This window comes from Cherax quadricarinatus, chromosome 9 (genome assembly GCF_038502225.1).
Source record: "Cherax quadricarinatus isolate ZL_2023a chromosome 9, ASM3850222v1, whole genome shotgun sequence".
Classification (NCBI taxonomy): domain Eukaryota; kingdom Metazoa; phylum Arthropoda; class Malacostraca; order Decapoda; family Parastacidae; genus Cherax; species Cherax quadricarinatus.
Window position 1 is genome coordinate 50,354,166 of NC_091300.1, and position 26,507 is coordinate 50,380,672.

The 26,507-nt window shown below is 40.5% G+C and overlaps 1 protein-coding gene across 1 annotated transcript in view; it reads right to left on the reverse strand.

Moving 5' to 3' along the window:
- The window catches only part of LOC128686061 (adenylate cyclase type 8-like), a gene marked incomplete in the record, with an annotated part of 931,274 nt that overhangs the window by 465,265 nt on the left and 439,502 nt on the right, over window positions 1-26,507 (reverse strand). Inside the window, 1 exon segment of the mRNA XM_070083124.1 lies at window positions 13,003-13,152. Coding sequence (XP_069939225.1) covers window positions 13,003-13,152 — 150 coding nt within the window.

Below are 26,507 nucleotides of genomic sequence, written 5' to 3' on the forward strand. Positions count from 1 at the left end.
TGTTGCTGTGTTTCGGGTCAGACTTGGCATTTGATGCTATGTCGTTTTCATACTGTCGCTGGGCCTCCCGCCTTATCTGTGCATACTCGTTTCTGGCTCTTAGACTGATGTCTTTGTTTTCCTGGGTCCTTTGCTTTCTACCTCTACCTCTTTGCATTTTGTAGTTACATATTCCATCATTTCGTTTACTGACTTTCCTACCAGTTCTCTGTCCCACTGAACCTCCCGCAGGAAGTTCATCATACCTGTGAAGTCCCCCCTTTTATAGTCTGGTTATTCCCAATAGCCTCCCGTTACCCTCTCCACTTGCAGCTCTACTATGTAATCAAAACTCAGAACCACGTGATTGCTAGCTCCAAAGGGCCTCTCATATGTGATGTCCTCAATGTCTGAACTGCTCAGGGTGAACACAAGGTCCAGTCTTGCTGGTTCATCCTCCCCTCTGTCTCTGGTAGTCTCCCTGATGTGTTGATGCATGTGGTTTTCCAGTACCACATCCATAATCTTGGCTCTCCATGTGTCAGGACTCCCATGAGGCTCCAGGTTTTCCCAGTCATTCTCCCTATGGTTGAAATCACCCACAACCAGTAACTTTGCTCTGCACGATTGAGCTCTTCCTGCCACTTCAGCCAGTGCTTCCACCATCGCTCTGTTGTTCTCTTCATATTCCTCTCTTGGCCTCCTGCAGTTCTGTGTTGGGTTATACATCACTGCAATGACTACCTTATTTTCTCCAGACTGAATTGTAGCTACTATGTAGTCCCTTTCTCCAGTCTCATCCATGACTTCCATTTCCTCAAAACCCCATCGGTTTTTATGAGTAGTGCAACCCCACCTCCCCCTCTGCTCCTTCTGTCTTTCCTCAAGATCTGATATCCCGGTGGGAAGACTGTGTCTGTTATTGTCTCAGTGAGTTTCGTTTCTGTGACTGCTATGATGTCTGGGGACTTCTCATTGATTCTTTCATGCCACTCCTCGTATTTATTTGTTAATCCATCTGCGCTCGTGTTCCACACCTTCAACTTCTTATCTATAACGGTGGTCCTGGGAAAATATTGGGGTTGGGGGAGCAGGAGCCCTGGAGGGGGCATATGAGGGTTTGCAGTGTGGGTGGGGCTTGTGATGGGTAGGTGAGGGCAGAGTTCCCATGAGGAGCTGCTGCAGGGGTGGGGTTTGTGATGTGGGGGGAGAAGGAACAGTATGTGGGCTTTGGCTTAGATTGTTCAGTTGCATTGGGGTTATCGCAGTTTGGGTGGGGTTTGTGATGGGGGGGCAGAGTGCCCACAAGAGGCTGCTGTAGAGGTGGGGTTTGTGATGAGGAGGATGAGGGGCAGAGGGAACAGTGTGTGGGTTTTGGTTTAGATTTGGTTGGAGTCCTTCTGCGGGTGTTTCTGTAGGGTGTGTTTGCCCTTCCACCTGAGTCTGAGTTCTGCTCATCTTCATCAATGTATCTCGTTCCCCCTTTCGTCTTTGCACCCTCTCTCTCAGTATCATCCTTTCTTCTTGTGTTCTTGTGTGTGTGTGTGTGTGTGTGTGTGTGTGTGTGTGTGTGTGTGTGTGTGTGTGTGTGTGTGTGTGTGTGTGTGTGTGTGTGTGTGTGAGTGTATGTGTGTGTGTGTGTGTGTGTGTGTGTGTGTGTGTGTGTGTGTGTGTGTGTGTGTGTGTGTGTGAGTGTGTGTGTGAGTGTGTGTATGAGTGTGTGTGTGAGTGTGTGTATGAGTGTGTGTGTGTGTGTGTGTGTGTGTGTGTGTGTGTGTGTGTGTACTCACCTATTTCACCTATTTGTACTCACCTATTTGTGGTTGCAGGGGTCGAGTTCTAGCTCCTGGCCCCGCCTCTTCACTGGTTGCTACTGGGTCCTCTCTCTTCCTGCTCCATGAGCTTTATCAAACCTCGTCTTAAAACTATGTATGGTTCCCGCCTCCACTACGTCACTTTCTAGGCTATTCCACTGCCTGACAACTCTATGACTGAAGAAATACTTCCTAGCATCCCATTGACTCATCTGAGTCTTCAACTTCCAATTGTGACTCCTTGTTTCTGTGTCCCCTCCCTGGAACATCCTGTCTTTGTCCACCTTGTCTTTTCCGCACAGTATTTTATATGCCGTTATCATGTCTCCCCTGACCCTCCTGTCCTCCAGTGTCGTCAGGCCGATTTCCCTTAACCTTTCTTCATAGGACATTTCCCTTAGCTCTGGAACTAACCTTGTCGCAAACCTTTATTACCATGGTAAAGATAGTGGACATTGTTGTCTATGCTTAAGACAGCAAGAATCAAACATTCTGCTTTGCTTCATCGAGGAAGTGGCAAGGAAGCAAAAGTACTAGGTCAGCTTTTCCTTTGTGCTGGGGGCAGTGATGGCGTGGGGCATTGTGGCATCTTCAGATTACCTTTGACTCTACTGAGAGTGACACTGACGCTAGGATAACCAACAAAGAACGATCTGTGCGTTAGTGTGAACAAAGTGTCTCATAAAACACAATAAACACTTAAGAGAAGTGTGATCAGCTTCTTTAGTGATAAGTTTGTGAACAATAAAGACAAATCTTGTGGAACATAGTGTACCAGTGTGCGTTTTCCTAGACTATGGAAGACATGGACATCCAAGGACACTTCAGCTTCTATCAAGTCGCCGATATCTGTCGAAGGTGTGAAGAACATCATAGCTCACGCTACAAGAGCAAGGTAGGTTACGAATTTCTTGTAGTACGGGGGACTGCGCAGTTCTTGAGTCGCAAGGAGTTTGTAATCAACCTATAGTCGGCAGTAAGGGGCGGACTTTTGAGTCCACACAAGTAAGTTTGTCAGCCATCAGTGAATGAAATATGCTGACATAACACCCCATAGGGGTAATTTATAATCTTACAAATTATAACTCATTACAGCCTGTTGAGAGATGACCATGACAACAATTCAAGACCTCGTCTGCAGGGGCGGCTGTGTAGACGATTTGCTGTCTTTTATCAGCTAAGTGTTCCCTATATTTAAATTTAAAATTAAGCTTAACTGGTAATCCCATTTCTCAGCATTTTGGTCCTTCAAACCGGATAAAGGCCACACTGTTGTCTAAATATGTTGTACTACAGTGTACAAATATCCTATGAGTCCCTCCAGACTCAATCACAGAGAATGGGCAGCCAAAAGAAAATGGGCACTCACCCAGCGTTCACCCAAAGAAAACGGGAGCTGGGTGACTCACCCAACAAGAAAATGGGGGATGGCACCCGGCATCCACTGCTCCAAACTCGAAGAAGCGATGACTAAGACAACAACAACCCAACTGATTTTCAGTTTGTCTGAGTGTATATACACATAGTGTTTATAATGTTTATAGACAGAAATTAAGAGACAAGATTGTGTTAAAGTTTGTTTCTTACAGATCTACTTGTTATATTAAAGGAACTTATATATAAAGTGTAAGCTTTCAAATACATATTAACAGTGACATTTATATATGCGTAAGAAATATTCACATGTGATTTGCAGTTATACAGTGACATTTATAGTGTATAGTGAATGAAGTGTATAACATCGTTATTTACGATTAATCATCATGGTCAGGCTGACACAGCAAACTCAAGCCATAAACACCAGCCACATGTACTGTGTACCCTTCATGGTCATTGACCCTGAGGTTAAGCTTAGTGAGTTAGTAGTGTCTGACTCGATTATTGCTGACTTAAGCATAACAAAAACTCAGCTGTTTATAGCAGTACAGTGTTTTTTAAACACTCTAAGTGTGGTGCTAGAATTTACAGTATACCATTAAAATGGCTTGTTTGAAAACTCAGTTTCAGTCTTTACAGACTAAGATTACACAATTAGAAAATCTAATTTCAGTCTGTATAGGATTAACTCAAGATACAAACATAGATTTTGATGATCTTGAGGTCAAATTTGAATTACTTACACAACGTCTGGAAATAATTAATTCAGACTATACACTTTATGAAAATAAATTTCTTGAATCAGACCCATCTGAGGATGAAATTAAAAATGTTTTGGATACTTTTAGTAATCAACAATTAAGGTGGACAGGAGTACAGGCTATCTGCCGCAAAACTCTGTCACAGAGACCTACTGTAACTAGTGGTCAAACACCTGTTACACCTGTAACCACAACAAGTGTCCCATTACCAAGCTTACCTACATTGTCATTACACCACAGCACCGTATCATCCTTTGCGGATGATACTAGGATCTGCATGAGGCTGTCATCTGCTGAGGACGCGGTTAACCTCCAAGAAGATATAAACAAAGTTTTCCAGTGGGCAACGGTAAACAATATGATGTTCAATGAGGACAAATTCCAACTACTCCGTTATGGAAAACTGGAGGAGATAATAACTAGAACAGAGTATACTACTGACTCCGGCCATACAATAGAGTGGAAAAATAATGTAAGGGACCTGGGAGTAGTAATGTCTGAGGATCTCACTTTCAAGGATCACAACAGTGCCACGATCGCACGTGCAAAGAAAATGATAGGATGGATAATGAGAACTTTCAAAACGGGAGATGCCAAGCCCATGATGATCCTTTTCAAATCACTTGTTCTCTCTAGGCTGGAATACTGCTGTACATTAACATCTCCATTCAAAGCAGGTGAAATCGCAGATCTAGAGAGTGTACAGAGATCCTTTACTGCACGTATAAGTTCTGTCAAGCACCTTAACTACTGGGAACGCTTGGAAGCACTTGACTTGTACTCGTTGGAACGCAGGAGGGAGAGATATATCATAATCTACACTTGGAAAATCTTGGAAGGAATGGTCCCAAATCTGCACACAGAAATCACTCCCTACGAAAGTAAAAGACTGGGCATTAGATGCAAAATGCCCCCAATAAAAAGTAGGGGCGCCATTGGTACACTAAGAGAAAACACCATAAGTGTCCGGGGCCCAAAACTGTTCAACAGCCTCCCATCAAGCATTAGAGGAATTGCCAATAAACCCCTGGCTGCCTTCAAGAGAGAGCTGGACAGATACCTAAAGTCAGTGCCGGATCAGCCGGGCTGTGGCTCGTACGTTGGACTTCGTGCGGCCAGCAGTAACAGCCTAGTTGATCAGGCCCTGATCCATCGGGAGGCCTATTCATGGACCGGGCCGCGGGGGCGTTGATCCCCGGAATAACCTCCAGGTAACCTCCAGGTAACCTATTTTCCAAGGTCATAATTATGAAGAATTCATTAGTGGTTTTCAATCCATAGTAAATTCACGAACTGACATAGATGAGATTGCTAAGTTTAATTAGCTTAAATGTCTTGTGAAGGGAGAACCCTATGAACTGATTAAGTCATTTCCGGTGGTTAAAGGTAATTATCAAATAGCCTTACGTGTCTAAGCAGACAATTACTTCGATGCTGACAAGGCTAGAGTTAGACATGCAGTCTTAATATCAAGCTTGAAGCCACCCAAACATTGTTTTTTAGACTTACATGCCTTTAGAATCACATTAGACAATAGTCTCAGATCTCTAGGTGCTAAATATGACCTAAGACAATGTGATTGGTTTATCAGTGGTATTGTACAAGATAAGTTGTCACCACAAACTATTGAACGATTAAATATTATGTTCAATAAACGCTATTTCACTTGTGAGGAAATTAGCAATGGTTTACAAACAATAGTTTCATGCATGCAAGCAACGAGACAAGATGAAAAATCCACAAATCCCGTGGATAACAAACCTTCAACTCAGTATATTAAGAGTATACCTACTCCCACTAAAACACAGAATGGGAAATCCCATATAGGCATTTATCAAGCTGTGAATACAACAGACAGTAAACAAACTGTCTCACATAAACGTACTCCAAAATGTGTACTTTGTGATGGAACACATTGGGCACAGTATTGTAGTCAATACACGTCAATGGAGGCACGTAAACAACGTGTTCATCAGCTGAAAAGATGCATCAAGTGTTTAGGTGAACACAAGGGAGGAAAATGCTCACTGAAGAAGTGTTTTAAATGCAAGGGTATGCATCATACAACATTATGCCCAAATACTTTTGCTGAACAGCAGCAGACTTCCACAGAATCAGGAAGTCAACAAGCAACAGCATTAAATGTGAGAGATAAGTTTAAAGCAACTGCTCTCCCGATAGCTCGAGTTGAGTTATCTAATAAATTACACAAAACCAATGTGCTAACACTATTTGATCAAGGCTCACAAAGGTCCTTCATAAGAAGATCAGTGTTGCAGAAACTGAATAAACAACCCTATGCCAAAATACAGTTAGATATAGCTGGTTTTTTCCACAATTCTGGTAAACAGACATATGACCTAGCCAGAATCACTGTTGGTCTAGGAAACAGGAAAAAGCCAGTAGAAGCTGTGGTAGTAGATGATTTGCCTAAGTCTGTGCAGATAAAGGGATTAAAAGAAACAGTTGCAGCACTGAAAGCAGCTAAGGTCAAGTTAGCCTGTCCTGACATACAGACGGACACTATTAGTCCAATTGATTTAATCATTGGAAGTGATTATTATCACTGTTTTGTGCAAAATATAGTAAGTAAACATGATGTTCACTTGCTGAAAACAGCAGGAGGCCACATGATATGTGGTCCCATTCCCTCTCAAAGTGGGAAAGAAGCTGATATTGATTCAGTGGAAAATGTACTAGTTACGAGAATAACCTCTGATCATGTACCACAGCAAAAATTATCATTACTGGAAGAAATGAATGAACCAGTTGATAAGTTGTAGGATTTAGATGCGATAGGTATTGATGTAAATAAACCAAGCCCACAAGAGTCTCAGACTTATAACCAATATTTGGACACTGTCATATATAAAGATGGACAGTATTTGGTTAGGTTACCATGGAAATTAAATCCACCACATCTGCCTAGCAATTATCGCATGGCTTTCGGACAAATGGAAGCAGAAATACATGAGCTTAGGAAGAATCCAGAGCTACTGACTGTCTATGATAATATCATACAAGAACAGTTGGACAATAAATTCATTGAGGAAATAGTCGAAGATAGGTTGAAGACAGAAGCTCATTATCTCCCGCACCATGGAGTCAGAAAAGATTCTGAAACCACTCCACTACGTGTTGTACATAATTGCAGCGCACGTGCAAATAAAGATGTAGCAAGTCTTAATGACTGTCTGATGACCGGACCCTCACTAACTGAGAAGCTTGGAGACGTGCTTATGAAATTTCGCACAAACCCATATGCCTACACGGCTGATATTTCCAAAGCTTTCTTAAGAGTAGGACTACAAGAAATAGATAGAGATTATACTCGATTCTTGTGGCCTGAAAATCCACATGATCCTCAAAGTCCTGTGAAAACTTTTCGTTTCAAATCAGTATTATTTGGTGCAACATCCTCTCCGTTCTTACTAGAAGCTACTCTAAATACACATTTGAAGAAATCTGAAAGTCCCTTCAAAGAAATCTTAAAGAAAAGTTTCTATGTGGACAATCTTCAAGGTACTGTGAATAAAGAGGAGGATTTGAAATCCTTATACAGAGAAGCTAACAAGGAGATGAAAGAAGCAAATATGCCTCTAAGGATGTGGAATACAAATTCAGTGCAATTAAGGGAACTTATTAATGAAGATTTCCCTGAAACTGAAATTCCTGATTGCAACAATATGCTGGGACTTAATTGGAACACACAGGAAGATACTTTGAGTCTCAAAGAGATAAACAATAAATCATGCAGTACACTCACTAAACGTAGTTTACTGTCAGAGGTATCACAATGTTTTGATCCTCTAGGACTCGTCTCACCAATTACCATAAAGGGTAAAATGCTTATGCAATATGCATGGAAGCTGAAAATTGGATGCGATGAGAACTTGCCTCTAGAAATGAGTCAAGCATGGGATGAAATATCCAGGGAGTTTAAGCAACTTCATCAAATTACATTTCCCAGACAAATAAGTCAAGAGGGAAACAATTACACATTACATGTGTTCTGTGATGCGTCAACCAGAGGTTATGGCGCTGTAGCTTACTTGAGTAATGCTGAAGGTAGTACACTAATTACTTCAAAGGCCAGGGTAGCACCCTTGAAGGTCAGAACAGTACCACAATTGGAACTGACAGCACTCTATGTAGGTACAAAATTAGCTGTCTATCTCAACAAAGTACTTGATCATCTCACTATTGAGAAAACCGTGATCTGGAGTGATATGAAGCAGTTCTCCAATGGTTAATAAATAATAAGAGTAAGCTGGTCTATGTACAGAACAGAGTAGCAGAAATAAGAGAGATGCAGAGAGATTATCAGTTTCTCCACGTCTCTACCCAAGAGAATCCAGCTGACATGTTGTCACGTGGTGTCCCACTCAAGAAATTTGTGGATAATAAATTATGGCTCCACGGACTGAACTGGCTCTCTATTGAAAATAACTGGCCTCAGCAAAATGCTCACATTATGCCAGAAGAAACAGTCTGCTTGAACACAGCAGAAATAAGTTGTGTAAATACTGCAGACACAACAGAAAGAGTCATTGATGGATCTAAATACTCATCTTTGGGTAAACTCTTAAGAGTTACAGCTCTTGTCTTTAAATTCATTAAAGGAGTAAAACCTGATTATGAATGTCTTGAACCCATTAAATACTGGGTGAAACTAATACAGAAAGATGTTTTCTCTACAGAATATAAATTTCTAGAAACACAAAATAAATCCCCAAAGAAACCTGTTATGATTAATTCTTTAGGACTTTATCTCGACTCAGAAAAGATTATAAGATGTCGAGGAAGAATTCATAATTCTTCACTACCTAAAGAAGCCATACATCCAATATTGATCCCCAAGAATCATTGGCTAACAAAACTGATTGTGCAAAACGCCCACAGTAACGTGTTACATGGTGGGGTAGCTGACACACTTTGTCATATACGACAATCCTACTGGATACCTCAAGGTCGACAAAGTGTGAAAAAACAAATAAGGGACTGTATTACTTGTCGTCACTATGATATGCGAGTATGTCAGTATCCAGGTCCACCTCCATATCCCTCTGAAAGAGTTTGTCATATCACTCCATTTGAGGTGACAGGTGTAGATTACGCTGGACCAATAATTTTAACCAAAACAGTTGACAAAGTTTCCATCAAGGTGTACATCTGTTTGTTCACTTGTGCTACAACTAGAGCAGTACATCTAGAAGTAGCCACTGACATGTCTGCTGAAACCTTTATCAAATTATTCAGACGGTTTGCAGCCAGAAGGGGATGTCCCAGACTGATGATTTCAGATAATGCAACGAACTTTGTTGCTGGTGCTGCTTATATAAGCAAGATCTTTGACCAACCAGAAGTACAACAGATGCTGAATCAACGCAGGTGTCGTTGGAGATACATTCCTCCTATATCTCCATGGCACGGCGGATATTATGAAAGAATGATCGGCATTGTAAAACGTTGTTTAAGGAAGACTCTTCATCGTCAGAGAATAGACTTAGAAGAATTCCGTACAGTTGTGACTGAAATAGAAAATAGAGTCAACAACAGACCTCTAACTTATGTTACCGATGATCTGGACAATTTAGAAGTGTTAAGTCCATCTCATTTACTCCATGGCAGAAGGCTCGAACCTGTTCCTCCCATGAATGATAAAGAAATCATAGAGGATCCTACTTATTTCGAACCTGAGCAACTCAGACGTAAATTCAAACACCGTAATAAAGTGATTGAACGTTGGGAGAAAATTTGGCGAGAAGATTATCTCACCTCATTGAGAGAACACTTCTATGGAGCTGTTGTTCTTGAAAATCATAAGTCCTTAAGACCTGGTGACATAGTGATTATCGACAATGATGGTCCGAGGTCCCAATGACCACTTGGAAAAATTGTGACCATATATCCTGATGCAAATGGAATCATCAGGACAGTTGATGTTTTAAGCAAAGGTGTATTGAATAATCGGACAATAAATAAACTAGTACCGTTAGAATTACACAGTGTTGAAAACAAAATTAGTGATTCTCCAGAAACCACACAGACTAAAGCTGTTCAGAAAAGACAAGCAGCAGTGGTGGCGAGTGAGAAAATTAAATTAATGTTAAGCGATGAATAGTTCACCAGCAGCGAACCTTCGCCGTCCCCCAGTGTGGAGAAATTTTCTCCAGGAGGGGGGCATCAGCCCCCTTCAGCCCCTTTCAGCCCTTTCAGTCCTGAGGGGCCCAGCCCTCTCAGAAGGGGCAAGCGTCTTGTTTACTGCTACAGTGAGTAATTGATCGCAGTACGAGTATGCGACGTGGTCAAGCGACCGCTGCTCCTTGCAGTCCAGTGTTACAGAGTGTATTTTAATAAGAGACAGTACATCTCTTAACTTAGCAGGACAATTAAGGAAAATCCTGCTCCCACTTTATTACCATGGTAAAGATAGTGGACATTGTTGTCTATGCTTAAAACAGCAAGAATCAAACATTCTGCTTTGCTTCATCGAGGAAGTGGCAAGGAAGCAAAAGTACTAGGTCAGCTTTTCCTTTGTGCTGGGGGCAGTGACAGCGTGGGGCATTGTGGCATCTTCAGATTACTTTTGACTCTACTGAGAGTGACACTGATGCGTTAGTGTGAACAAAGTGTCTCATAAAACACAATAAACACTTAAGAGAAGTGTGATCAGCTTCTTTAGTGATAAGATTGTGAACAATAAAGACAAATCTTGTGGAACACAGTGTACCAGTGTGCGTTTTCCTAGACTATGGAAGACGTGGACATCCAAGGACACTTCAGCTTCTATCAAGTCACCGATATCTGTCGAAGGTGTGAAGAACATCATAGCTCATGCTACAAGAGCTAGGTAGGTTACGAATTTCTTGTAGTACGGGGGACTGCGCAGTTCTTGAGTCGCAAGGAGTTTGTAATCAACCTATAGTCGGCAGTAAGGGGCGGACTTTTGAGTCCACACAAGTAAGTCTGTCAACCATCAGTGAATGAAATATGCTGACATAACACCCCCCAGGGTAATTTATAATCTTGCAAATTATAACTCATTACAGCCTGTTGAGAGATGATCATGACAACAATTCAAGACCTCGTCTGCAGGGGCGGCTGTGTAGAAGATTTGCTGTCTTTTATCAGCTAAGTGTTCCCTATATTTAAATTTAAAATTAAGCTTAACTGGTAATCCCATTTCTCAACAAGTGTCGTCAGGCCGATTTCCCTCAACCTTTCTTCGTAGGACAATCCCCGTAGCTCTGGGACTAGTCTTGTTGCAAACCTTTGCACTTTCTCTAATTTCTTGACGTGCTTGACTAGGTGTGGATTCCAAACTGGTGCTGCATACTCCAGTATGGGCCTGACGTAAATGGTATACAGAGTCTTGAACGAATCCTTACTGAGGTATCGGAACGCTATCCGTAGGTTTGCCAGGCGCCCGTATGCTGCAGCAGTTATCTGATTGATGTGCACCTCAGGAGATATGCTTGGTGTTATACTCACCCCCAGATCTTTTTCCTTGAGTGAGGTTTGCAGACTTTGGCCATCTAAACTATATTGTGTCTGCGGTCTTCTTTACCCTTCCCCAATCTTCATGACTTTGCATTTGGCAGGGTTAAACTCAAGGAGCCAGTTGCTGGACTAGGCTTGTAGCCTGTCCAGGAATCTTTGTAGTCCTGCCTGATCCTCATCCGATTTGATTCTTCTCATTAACTTCACATCGTCCGCAAACAAGGACACTTCTGAGTCTATCCCTTCCTTTGTCATTCACATATTTCAAGAACAGCACAGGTCCTAGGACTGACTCCTGTGGAACCCCGCTTGTCACAGGTGCCCACTCTGACACCTCGTCACGTACCATGACTCGTTGTTGCCTCCCTGTCAGGTATTCTCTGATCCATTGCAGTGCCTTTCCTGTTATGTGTGCCTGATCCTCTAGCTTTTGCAGTAACCTCCTGTGAGGAACTGTGTGGAAGGCCTTCTTGCAATCCAAAAAAATGCAGTCGATCCACCCCTCTCTCTCTTGTCTTACTTCTGTCACCTTGTCATAAAACTCTAGTAGGTTTGTGACACAGGATTTTCCCTCCCTGAAACCATGCTGGTTGTCAATTATACACTTGTTTCTTTCCAGGTGCTCCACCACTCTCCTCCTGATAATCTTCTCCATGACCTTGCATACTATACACGTTAGTGATACAGGTCTGTAGTTTAGTGCCTCATGTCTGTCTCCCTTTTTAAAAATTGGGACTACATTTGCCATCTTCCATACCTCGGGGAGTTGCCCAGTTTCAAATGATGTGTTGAAGATCTTTGCCTAATAGGTAAAATTGGTCAATTAGCAAGAACTCATTTAAAATTAAATCCTTTCTAAAAAAAATCTCATATACGTTTAAAGGTATATATTTTTTCATTTATTTTAATGTAAAAATTAATAATTTTGTACCAAAAGAACCTTAAAAAACCTACCTTACCTTATCACAACAAGCGCAATTTAATTTAGCCTAATCCAACTAAATATATTTTACATAAGTTTACAATAATTTAATAGTAAACAAAAGCAATGAAATACATTTGTGTATGCAATAATTTCGCAAAAATCATTCTGAACCAAACGAAAAAAATATATTTCACTGTGTTTGTTTAGTATTAAATTACTGTAAACAAATCTAAAATATATTTAGTTGGGTTAGGCTAAAATAAATTGTTCTTGTTATAATAAGGTTAGGTAAGTTTTCTAAGATTCTTTTGGAGCAAAATTATTAATTTTTGCAGTAACATAAACGAAATAAATATATCTTTAAAAGAATAATAGAAAATTTTAGAAAGCACTTAATTTTAAATGAATTCTTGCTAATTGACCAGTTTTACCTATTAATCACGACATACATATCCACACACACATTCACGTTACAACATGTATTTGGATAAGTGTATTTCACCTCTAACCTGTTCGAACAATCAAAAAAGAAATTCTGGCCTAAAGTAAGAAAACTACGAGAAACTTGTAAGAGGTATATAAAAGATATACTCGACGAATTTTCGGACGAGATGAAGCCGGGATGATATTGGAATCTACTGACCTGTAAATCCTTTGATATCAGCGAAGAGTATGGAGACGTTCTCGTAGCGGTGGATGTAGATCTTGTGGAACTGTGAGGGCTGGAACTCTCCTCTTTCATCCTCCCTCGCTATGTCTCTGATCATCTCCAGCGCCACGAACCGCGGAAGCACTGAGACCAGAGGATAATATGATAAATTAAACACACGATAAAATAATAAAATATATCATTAGTAAGATTACAAGGTAAGAGTTAAAAAAAATTATGTTCTTTGTAAGAAAATTTGCGTAGTAAAATGAGGAGAGTTTATTCATAATGAAAGTCTATTAATATACTGATTTTTGTTTTATATATAACAGGTTTTTATTAATAAGGTAATCAGTTATTTCCTTTAGTTAGGCTTTGTTAGGTAAGGTTAAATTAAATTGGGTTACATAACTGAAAAAAAACAAAATTAACCGCATTTAGAAAAGCGAAAAAAAGACCGTGATACATGTGTGTGTGTGTGTGTGTGTGTGTGTGTGTGTGTGTGTGTATACCCACCTATATGTGGCTGCAAAGGTCGAGTCATAGCTCCTGGCCCCGCCTCTTAACTGGTCGATACTAATTCACTCTCTCCCTACTCCATGATCTTTGTCATACCTCTTCTTAAAGCTATTTATGGAACTTGCTTCCACTACTTCACTCTTCAGATTATTCCAGTTCCTGACAACTCTAAGACTAAAGAAATACTTGTCAATGCCTCTCAGTATTTTAAACGTTGTTATCATGTCCCCTCTATCCCTCTTATCCTCTAGTATCATCAGGTTGAGTTTCCTTAACCTCTCCTCATAAAACATACCTCTCAGTTCCGGAACTAATCGTGTTTGCAAATTTTTGCACTTTCTCCAGTTTCGTGATGTGCTTGACTAGGTGAGAGTTCCATACTGGCGCTGCATATTCCAGTATAGGCCTTACGTACACGGTGTACAATGTCGTGAATGACTCCTTACTCACATGTCTAAACGTCAATCTCAGGTTTGCCAATCTTCCATATGCTGCAGCATTTATTTGATTGATGTGTGCCTCAGGGAACATGTTCGTTATAATGCTTACCCCAAGATTATTTTCTTTAATTGAAGTTTGCAGCTTTTGATTTCCTAACCTGTACGCTGTCTGCGGTCTTCTGTGTCCGTCCCCAATCTTTATGACCTTACACTTACTGGGGTTAAACTCCAGGAGCCATTTGTCGGACCATACTTGTAATCTGTCCAGATCCCCTTGTAATCTTAACCGATCCTCGCCCACTTGTATTCTCCTCATCAGTTTCACATCATCAGAGAACAGTGACACTTCTGAATCTAATCCTTCCACCATGTCATTCACGTATACAAGAAACAGCACCGAGCCTAGGACTGAACCTTGTGGAACCCCACTCGACACATGTGCCCACTCCGACACTTCAGCACGTACCAACACTCGCTGTTTCCTTCCTGTCAGGTATTCCCTGATCGACTGCAGTACTTTCCCTGTTATTCCTGCCTGCTCCTCTAATTTTTGCACCTGTCTCTTGTGTGGTACTGTGTCAAAAGCCTTCTTGCAGTGTAAAAAGATGCAGTCTACCCATCCCTCTCTCTCCTGTCTTACTTCTGTTACCTTATCGTAGAACTCAAGTAGATTTGTAATACAGGATTTCCCATCTCTGAAGCCGTGCTGACTGTCATGTATGAGCCCAATCTTTTCAATGTGTTCCACTACTTTTCTCCTGATAATCTTTTCCATGACTTTACATACTATACAAGTCAGTGAGACTGGTCTGTAGTTTAATGCTGCCTGTCTGTCCCCTTTCTTAAAAATTGGAGCTACATGTGCTGTCTTCCACGCCTCAGGCAAATGCCCTGTTTCGATAGATTTACTGAAGATTGCTGCTAATGGCACACACAGTTCCTCTGCTCCCTCTCTCAGTATCCATGGAGATATGTTATCTGGGCCCACCGCCTTTGAGGTATCGAGTTCGTCTAGCAGTTTCTTCACCTCTACCTTGGTTATGTGTATTGTGTCCAGCACCTGCTGGTGCACCCTACCTCCACAGTTTGCTGGAAGCATTCCTGACTCTATTGTGAATACTTCCCTAAATCTTTTGTTTAGTTCATCACATACTTCTTGGTCACTCTTCGTGAGCTCCCCTCCTTCTTTCCTCAGCCTGATTACCTGGTCCTTGACTGTTGTTTTTCTCCTAATGTGACTGTATAACAACTTTGCTTCAGATTTGGCTTTTGATGCTATGTCGTTCTCTTATTGCCTCTGGGCCTCTCTCCTTATCCGTGCATATTCGTTTCTGGTTCTTCTGCTCAACTCCTTGTTTTCTTGAGTCCTTTGCCTTCTATACCTTTTCCATGCTGTAGCACACTTGGCTTTGGCCTCTTTACACCTCCAGTTACACGATGGGCTCACTCTGGTCTTACCATTTTTTCTGTTATGAACTTCTGGTATGAACTTCTCTGCCTCCCTGCAGTTAGAGGTAATTATTTCCACCATTTCCTTTACTGTCTTTCCATTTAGTTCTCTTTCCCACTGCACTTCATGCAAGAAACTTCTTTTTTCTATGTATCCCCCTTTTTTGAAGTTCGGTTTCTCTCTTTGTTCTCGTGCTGCTGCGTTCTCCACTGTTAACTCTACAAGATATTCAAAACTCAGGACATCATGATCACTAGCGCCAAGGGGTCTTTCGTGAGTGACATCCCCCATGTCTGAACTATTCAAGGTGAATATGAGATCCAGCCTTGCTGCAACATCCTCTCCTCTCTCTCTGGTTGTATCCCTAACAAGTTGTGTGTGTGTGTGTGTGTGTGTGTGTGTGTGTGTGTACTCAACTAGTTGAGGTTGCAGGGGTCGAGTCCGAGCTCCTGTGTGTGTGTGTGTGTGTGTGTGTGTGTGTGTGTGTGTGTGTGTGTGTGTGTGTGTGTGTGTGTGTGTGTGTGTGTGTGTGTGTGTGTGTGTCTGCGTGTGTGTGTGTGTGTGTGTGTGTGTGTGTGTGTGTGTGTGTGTATGCGTGTGTGTGTGTGTGTGTGTGTGTGTGTGTGTGTGTGTGTGTGTGTGTGTGTGTGTGTGTGTGTGTGTGTGTGTGTGTGTGTGTGTGTGTGTGTGTGATACAGATACTTATTCTAAACTTAGAAAGATTCCCTAATATTCTGTTAACAGTAATTTTAATAAAACAATAAAATGGCTGTGATGAATGGTTTTGAAAACCGACAAGTTGAGGATTGAAACACTTATGCAGAATATGGGAATTTTTATTTAGGAAACGTTTCGCCACAGAGTCGCTTCATCAGCCCAATACAAAGCAGAAGGTGTAAGGAGAGGAGCAGTTTGAGGTAATCAGTCCATCAGCCTCCAGACTGAGGGACTGATTACCTCAAACTCCTCCTCTCCTTACACCTTTCTGCTTTGTATTGGACTGATGATGCCACTGTTTGGCGAAACGTTTCCTAAATGAAGATTCCCATATGCTGCATAAGTGTCTCAATCCTCAAAAAAATGGCTATTGAAAGGCAATGAGGAATTTAAAAAAATCACTTCCACTGATCCATGTTTACCTTATATGTTTGTACTAACAAAAACTCACAAACCAGGTAATCCAACCAACCTATTATTAGCTCCATAGGTTCAGTTTCCTGTAAATGATCTGACTGACTAGTAGAAACTTTGAACCCAGTTGTTGTAAAAAAAAATCTTATTTTAGCTTGAAAAACAATATAGATTTAGTGGATAAGTTAAGCAACTCGACTGATTTAAATGATTTCAATATGGTTTGTTTTGATATAACTTCCTTGTTTACAAAAGTTACAGTTGATGATTTATTAAGTTTCCTATCTGAAAAACTTAATATTTACGATTTACCGTTGCCAGTACCTATCATTAAACTTTCTAAATTTTGTATTTTCGATGTAAAACTAGTGTTTAATGGAGAGTTTTATACTCAGGATTTTGGTATGGCAATGGAAAATCCTCTCTCACCTGTCCTTAGTAATTTGTATATGGAATACTTTGAGAAAAGATTGCTTAATAAAATCCTCCCCAGTAGAGTAAGTGGTATAAGATATGTTGATGATATTTTATGTCTTATGCCTAAGAATATAGATATAACCTATTTCCTTGTTAAATTATATACTCTGCCTCATTCCACAAAATTTGAACATAAAACTCATTGCCTTTCTAGATGTTTTAATTATTAAAGGAAACCATGATTTTAAATTTTAAATTTACAGAAAACTAGCAAACACTGTTGCTATGTACACTATTATTCTTCACATCAAGATAAACTTAAACTGTCTTCATTCTCATGAATGTTTTTGCGAGTTTTGTGCATCTGAAGCCCAGAATTCATGGATGAAGAAATCTCTAAAATTTATGAAATAGATAATGATCTAAAATACCCAAGAAATTTAATTGATAAATATTATAAAAATTGCTTGACATACTTTCTATAATTCAAAAAGGGACAACCAATCTTATACAATTTAAAATATGTTGCTTCTCCCTTACCATGAAAACTTGGTTGATATGTCTTCTCTACTAAAGAATTTTAATATTAAAGTTGTATTTAAAAATTTTGATGCAGTTAAAAAACCTTTGATTAAAAATTCCTCCAGAAATACTGACGGTTGTGTCCACAAGATTCCTTGAAAAATGTGTGATAAAATTTATTACGGTCAGACTGATAAAGTCTTGAAGTAAGATTTAAAGCAACATAAATAAAGCATTAGATATAGACAATATTCTAATGCTCTGTTTATTCATTTGAGAGATTTTAACTATCCAATTTATTTTTAAAAGGCTGAGAAGGTTGTATCTAGTAAGTCCATGGAGGAATATAATAGAATTAAGTTTCATAAAAAAATACTCTTGAAATAATATGAATATTGCTTCTGGGCTATACAAATTGGATTCATTTATTATTAATAAAATTTGGGAAGAATTTACGATCCATTAGACAAGTTAAATTCTTAAAGCTTGGGTAAATATAAGTTGTGTTTCACTTACATCATTATAAAAAGTCAGGTGTTGTATGGTAACTGTGAGGTGTAGCCTCGTTCCTTATATGTCTTCCTGTTGATTTTTTATTTTCATAGTTTCTTCATAATGTGAGATATCACGAAAGCGCTTGGAATTCTACTATTTTTTCACAGTGGTTGTTCTGCATATTGTAATATCACTTATTTTCTGTGATCTTACCTTCATATATATATATATATATATATATATATATATATATATATATATATATATATATATATATATATATATATATATATATATATATATATATATATATATATATATATATATATATGTCGTGCAGAATAGGTAAAAATTGCGATTTGAGCTTAAATAGCAAAGCTCTTCTTGCCAAAAACGCAAGCGAAAATTTGTGTATGCAATAATTTTGCAAAAAATCATTCTGAACTTAAAGAAAAATAAATATATTTCATTGTATTTGTTTATTATTAAATTATAGTAAACTTAACTAAAATATATTTAGTTGAATTAGGCTAAATTCAATTGCACTTGTTATAATAAGCTTAGGTAAGTTTTCTAAGGTTCTTTTAAAACAAAATTATTAATCTTTACATTACATTTAGTTGTAGCTACAGTTAGAGTAAGAGGTAGATGGGACTAAAGGAAAATGGCAACAACAAGTAAGAGAGAGGGGAAAGTGTATAAACTAAGGGTGGAAAAAGTTCGGGTGAGATATAAGTAACTATTGGCAGAATGGTGGGCTAGTGCAAGTATGAGTAGTGGAGGGGAGGTGGGTTGAAGAGGGTTGGAATAGTTTTAAAAATGCAGTATTAGGATGTGGGGCAGAAATTTGTGGCTATTGGAGGGTGGGGACAGGAGGAAAGAGGAGTGACTGGTGGAATGATGAAGTAAAGGGTGTGATAAAAGAGAAAAAGGTAGCTTACGAGAGGTTTTACAAAGCAGAAGTGTTATAAGAAGAGCTGAGTATATGGAGAGTAAAACAAAGGTGAAGAGAGTGGTGAGAGAGTACAAAAGGAGAGCAGATAAGAGAGTGGGAAAGACACTGTTAATAAATTATGATGAAAATAAGAAATTTTTTTGGAGTGGAATAAACAAGTTAAGAAAACCTAGGGAACGAAGGGATTAGTCAGTTAAAAATAGAGTAGGGGAGTAGTAGATGGGGAGATGGAGGTACTGGGTAGATGGCAGGAATATTTTGAGGAACTTTTAAATGTCGACGAACAAAGGGAGGCGGTAATTTCATGCACTGGCCAGGGAGGTATAACATCTTTTAGGAGTGAAAAAGAGCAGGACGTGAGTGTGGGGGAGGTGCGTGAGGCATTACGTAGAATGAAAGGGGGTAAAGCAGCTGGAACTGACGGGATCATGACAGAAATGTTAAAAGCAGGGGGGATATAGTGTTGGAGTGGTTGGTACTTTTGTTTAATAAATGTATGAAAGAGGGGAAGGTACCTAGAGATTGCCAGAGAGCATGTATAATTCCTTTATATAAAGGGAAGTGGGACAAAAGAGACTGTAAAAAATATAGAGGAATAAGTTTACTGAGTATACCAGGAAAAGTGTACGGTAGGGTTATTATTGAAAGAAATAGAGGCAAGACAGAATGTAAGATTGCGGATGAGCAAGGAGGTTTTAAGGTGTTTACACTGAAGCATATATGTGAACAGTATTTAGATATAGGTAGGGAAGTTTTCGTTGCATTTATGGATATAGATAAGGCATGTAATAGAGTGGATAGGGAAGAAATGTGGCAGATGTTACAAGTATATGGAATAGGTAGTAAGTTACTAAATGCTGTAAAGAGTTTGTATGAGGATAGTGAGGCTCAGGTTAGGGTGTGTAGAAAAGAGGGAGACTGCTTCCCGGGCTGTGTAATGTCACCATGATTGTTTAATATATCTATAGATGGGGTTTTAAAAGAAGTAAATGCTAGGGTATTGGGGAGAGGGGTGGGATTAAATTATGGGGAATCAAATATAAAATGGGAATTGACACAGATACTTTTTGCTGATGATACTGTGCTTATGGGAGATTCTAAAGAATAGTTGCAAGGGTTTGAAAGATTTAGATAAAGAAAAATTGGATATCACATTTGAGAGGAGGAATATGGAAGAAATGAATGTTTTCACATATTTGAGAGTTGACGTGTCAGCGGATGGATGTATGAAGGATGAGGTTAACCATAGAACTGATGAAGGAAAAAAGGTAAATGGTGCATTGAGGTATATGTGGAGTCAAAAACATTATATATGGAGGCAAAGAAGGGAACGTATGAAAGTATACTAGTGCCAAAACTCTTATATGGGTGTGAAGCTTGGGTTGTAAATGCTGCAGCGAGGAGGCGGTTGGAGGCAGTGGAGATGTCCTGTCTAAGGGCAATGTGTGGTGTAAATATTATGCAGAAAATTCGGAGTGTGGAAATTAGAAGGTGTGGAGTTAATAAAAGTATTAGTCAGAGGGCTGAAGAGGGGTTGTTGAGGTGGTTTGGTCATTTAGAGAGAATGGATCAAAGTAGAATGACATGGAGAGCGTATAAATCTGTAGGGGAAGGAAGGCGGGGTAGGGGTCGTCCTCGAAAAGGTTGGAGGGAGGGGGATAAGGAGGTTTTGTGGGCGAGGGGCTTTGACTTCCAGCAAGCATTCGTGAGCGTGTTAGATAGGAGTGAATGGAAACGAATGGCATTTGGGACCTGACGAGGTGTTGGAGTGTGAGCAGGGTAATATTTAGTGAACGGATTCAGGGAAACCGATTATTTTTATATAGCCAGACATGAGTACTGGAAATGGGAAGTACAATGCCTGCACTTTAAAGGAGGGTTTGGGATATTGGCAGTTTGGAGGGATATGTTGTGTATCTTTATACGTATATGCTTCTAAACTTTTGTATTCTGGGCAACTTTGCAAAAACAGTGATTATGTATGAGTGAGGTGAATGTGTTGAATGATGATGAAAGTATTTTCTTTTTGGGGATTTTCTTACTTTTTAGGTCACCCTGCCTCGGTGGGAGACGGCCGACTTGTTAAAAAAAAATTAACATAAATGAAAAGAAATATTTTTAAACGTTTATTTTTTATTTTGTTAACACATCGGCCGTTTCTCACCAAGGCAGGGAGGCCACCAAGGCAGGGTGGCCACCAAGGCAGGGTGGCCACCAAGGCAGGGTGGCCACCAAGGCAGGGTGGCCACCAAGGCACGGTGGCCACCAAGGCAGGGTGGCCACCAAGGCAGGGTGGCCCAAGAAAGAAAATCTTTCATCATCATTCACTACATCACTGTCTTGCCAGAGGCATCGTTCAACTACAGTTATAAAACTGCAACATTAACACCCCTCCTTCAGAGTGCAGACACTGTTCTTCCCATCTCCAGGACTCAAGTCCGACCTGCCGGTTTCCCTGAACCCCTTCATAAATGTTACCTTGCTTACATTCCAACAGCATATCAAGTCCTAAAAACCATTTGTCTCCATTTGCTCCTATGTAACATGCTCAGACACGCTTGCTGGAAGTCCGAGCCCCTCGCACACAACTCCTTTATGCCCTCCCTACAATCTTTCCTAGGCCAACCCCTACCCCGACTTCCCTCCTTGCATCACCTCTTCTTTGTAAAATCCTCTCATATACTAACTTCTCTACTCTCTTTACATCATTATTCCACCAATCGCTCTTCTTCCCTCGTACACCCACTTTTCTGTAACCACAAACTTCTGCTCAACACTCTAACACTACTTTCTTAAATATAACCCATACATCTACTACCCCATTGCCTATACTCTCACTAGCCCATCTGTCCTCCAAAAGTTGTTTATATCTTATACTAACTGCCACCTCATTTAGTTTATAAACCTACACCTCTCTCTTGCTGCATCCATTTTCCTTGTATCCCATCTACTTTTTACCCTCATTGTAGCTACAGCTAAAAAGTGATCTGATATATCTGTGGTCTCTCTATAAACACGTACATCCTGAAGTCTACCCAACAGTCTTTTATCTACCAATACGTAATCCCACAGAGTACTGTCATTACGCCCTTTCTATACAAAGTTCAATCAAATGTTCTCCATTATCATTTACACCTGGAACCCCACCATTACTACCTACCACACCATCTCTAAACGTTTCTCCTACTTTAGCATTTAGGTCCCCTACCACAATTACTCTCTCACTTGGCTCAAACGTTCCTACACATTCGCTTAACATCTCCCAAAATCTCTCTCTCTCCTCTACACTTCTCTCCTCTCCAGATGCATACACACTTTTTATCACCCACTTTTTTGCATCCGACCCTTATTTTAATCCACATAATCCTTGAATTTATACATTTATATTCCCTCTTCTCTCTTCATAACTGATCCTTCAACATTATTGCTACCCGTTCTAAGCTTAGCTCTAACTCTCTCAGATACTCCTGACTTAATCCCATTTATTTCTCCCCACTCAAACTCCGTTACCCCCTTCAGCTGTGTTTCTCTTAGGTCTAGGACATCCAACTTCTCATTCATAACATTAGCTATCATTTCTTTCTTATCATCCGCACTACATCCGCCCACATTTCAACATCCCAGACTTATAAAGTTTTTCTTTTTCTTGTTTTAGTAGTTTATACAGGAGAAGGGGCTACTGGCCCATTGCTTCCGGCATTTTACTCACCTCCTACGACACGCATAGGAAGAAAATAGAAGAAAACTCAAAGGGGTTAGTATATATATGCTTGTACATGCATGTGTAGTGTGACCTAAGTGTTAGTAGAAGCAGCAAGACGTACCTGAAATCTTGCATGTTTATGAGACAAAAAAGAGACCAGCAATCCTACCATCATGTAAAGCAATTACAGGTTTTTGTTTTACACTCTCATGGCAGGACGGTAGTACCTCCCTGGGCGGTTGCTGTCTACCAGCATGTTATTAAAATCGTTAAACGTATAAGAGAAAATTTTACAAATCACCTATATACTATCTATTTTACACACACACACACACACACACACACACACACACACACACACACACACACACACACACACACACGCCAAGGATTCGAACCCATGATGTTTTGGCCCGCCTCATAGTGAGCGAAAAACCACATAGCGCTCTAACCCACAGGACCACCAAATCCTACAAGAACCAAGCACCCAGCTAAGCTAGATGTGTTACCCTTGGTCCGAGGACATACGGTGTCGTGGGTGCCTCTGAGCTATTTTCCTTCTACTCCGTTTGGTGTACTAGCCTGTTGGTGCACTAGCTAGTCGCAGTGTTGTTACTGATCAATACTACTCGTTCGTGGTTACAATAATATAAAATACTGCTCCTTGGGCTAGTACACAAAACAGGGAGTAGAATGAAATTAGCTCAGAGTCACCCATACCACCGTATGTCCTCGGACCAAGGGTAACACACCTAGCTTAGCTGGGTACTTGGTTCTTGTAGGATTTGGTGGTCCTGGTGGTAGGGTATGTAAAAGACTATAATTAAAAGTGAATTCAAAAAAGAGTAAGGTAATGAGGATAACAAAAAAATTAAGTGACGGAAGATTGAATATCAGATTGGAGGGAGAGAGTATGGAACTTTTTCCGTGGAAGCAAAGAGAGGGTGTGAAACTTGGGTGATGAATGTTGCAACAAGGAGAAGGCTGGAGGCATTGGAGATGTCATGTCTGAGGGCAATGTGTGTTGTGAATATAATCCAGAGAATTCATAGTTTGGAAATTTGGAGGAGGTGTGGGATTACCAGAAGGCTGAGGAGGGGTTGGTGAGGTGGTTCCGACATGTAGAGAGGAGAGAATAAAATAGAATGACTTCGAGAATGTATAAATCTGTAGTGGAAGGAAGGCGGGGTAGGGGTCGGCCACGGAAAAGTTGGCAAGAGGGGGTAATGGAGGTTTCGTGGACTTCCAGCAAGCATGCCTGAGCGTATTTGATAAGAATATATGGAGACAAATGGTTCTTAGGACTTACAAGATTGATTAATGCCTGCGAAATAATGATCCAGGGTAATCTATTTGATTAATTAGAGTTAAAGGCTAACTTAAAATTACTGGAGATAAGGCAACAAGCCTACACATGAGGCTTATGAGCAACATGAGGAATTAGTGATGAGTTCAGATGAAAGTGAACTAAATGAAGTTCAGGACAGTTATATTGAAAGGGAGGAATATGTCCTTGAGGCGAGCTGTCGCTTTAAAAGAGCCCTTAGGATGGAGGAAAGCTCTGGGCAAGTCGTCACTGTCTGCCCCCTCCCCCGGGGTCAATTAAACCACGCCCCTCCAACATAAATTTTACTACTACTGCCTCAAAAACAACTACCCACGTGTGACAGACAGGAATTTGTAAAGTTCTTAGTAAGTTTCCAGTCGTCAGTTGACAGTCGGTCAAACATTGACAATCTGACCAAGTTCAATTATTTGAAAACTCTCATGGGTGAAGCTTATGACCTTATCAAGGGACTTGATATCACAGGTGCTAACTTCCAGCATGCTATTCAGGTCCTAGAAACTAATTTTTATGATAAAGATAGGATCACAGGTTGGCTGGTCTTACACCTCTTTAGCATTGCTTTTTGGAGTTGCTCAGAATTACTCTGGATAACTGTCCTACATCTCTGGCTTTTTACATAAACATGATAGGGAGTGACTGGGTTTTCAGTCCCATTGTATAAAGAAAATTCTAGAAAACCTGCATCTACGATTTGCTAAACTAAGATTCACCTGTGCAGAAATTAGCGAAGATCTACAGCATACTGTGGCCTGTATACAAACTAATAGTGGCCATGTTAAGCGAAAACCTGACAAGTTATCACTCACTATTGTCACTAATGACAATACAACAGTGGGTGTGTACCCAGTCGGTACACAGACCAACAAGGTAAAGATGAAAAGTAAAAGCAAGAGGAATCATTCCACATCACCTGTCACCACTACACATACTCCAAAATGTCTCCTTTGTTACGGCAAACACAGCTCTGACCGTACACGCCCGAAAACAGACGCTCCAGGAGCTGAGACTCTGTCGCAAGTGCTTAGGTAATCACCCAGGAAGTGGCTGCGGTCCCCGGGATATAACCTGTCCCCGCCTCCAGGCTGGCATAGAAAACAAGAAGCAGGTCACAGATGGCGCAGCTGAGAACTGTCAAACGAGGGATGGTGACACACCCACGTCCCCAACGTCTGTATTTGCGCTGACAACACCCAATGCCAGGCAGTGTTACCAGCAACGAATGTGTGTGTGCGTTTCTCCGCGTGTGTGTGTGTTAGTTACCATTTGGTGTGTGTGCGTGTGTGTGTGTGTGTGTGTGTGTGTGTGTGTGTGTGTGTGTGTGTGTGTGTGTGTGTGTGTGTGTGTGTGTGTGTGTGTGTGTGTGTGTGTGTGTGTGTTAGTTAGTGTGTGTGTGTGTGTGTGCGTGTGTGTGTGTGTGTGTGTGTGTATACATGATTTGTATGATTATACCCACCCAGCCTTGCTTGACGAGCGACAATCCTTCAGATTTCAACGTTTCCTAGTAACACTTGACTACATTGCTGCCAAATGTACAGCTGCCGCTTTTTATATTCAAATTTAAATTTTTAAATTACTGTTAACATTATTAAACTTAACCTGCTTAAACTTAATCTAACATAACTCAACCTAACCAATTCAAACCTAATCCATCCCAGTCGATCATAAAATCAAGAAAAGTACACTGGAAATGTTAACTGACATTAAGAATTTAGTAGGAAAATTAACATCTTAAGAGGAGGATAGACTGGATTTTCACTAAGCTAGATAACTGGTTTTCCCAGGGTGTGATCACTGTGGGGAATCAGAGAAGGCAACTACTTTACCATAACTTTTGGGGAAAAGGAGAGAGGAAGGATTAAGTCATGAACGTCGAGATGGGCACCCACCGTATACCTGTTCAATGCAGCCCATTTCCTTATCCACTCTTAATTTATAAAAGTAATTTAGTAATGAGGCCTCTGTAGACTAAAAATACATTAATTTTTATAAGTATTAAGCTAAGCTAGAGTTAGACATACAGCAATTTAGTTTAGTATCTGTAATCACCTTTCACAGCCTTCACAAACTGAAAACAGTGGGGATTTGACCAAGCTCACATGAGGGAACACCTATCCATACTGAGCACCCACGCTTCAGTCATGAGATGCACTTGAGTGAAGAGGCGGGTGTACAGACTCAGCCTAATTAAACCGATCTATTGACTACCTAGTTTGAGAGCTACTTACCCCACACTAGGCTAGTGCTGTGAGGTTCTCTAACATCCATTAACGCATTACAATGCAAATTAGATCACATTTCACTGCAACAGGCAGCATCTTCGCTCCTACAAAACTGGTGTCTCAGGTGTCCTACTGGAGCAAAATACACTGCACAACAGTAAGTACCCATGAACAGTATCGTTAAATGCTGGTGGAAGACCAGCTGTAGGCTGGTCTTCCACCAGCCTACAGCTCACCAGAGATGCACCTACAACAGCCTTACACTGCCCTGGTGCAGAAACCGAGGAAAGATTCAGTTTC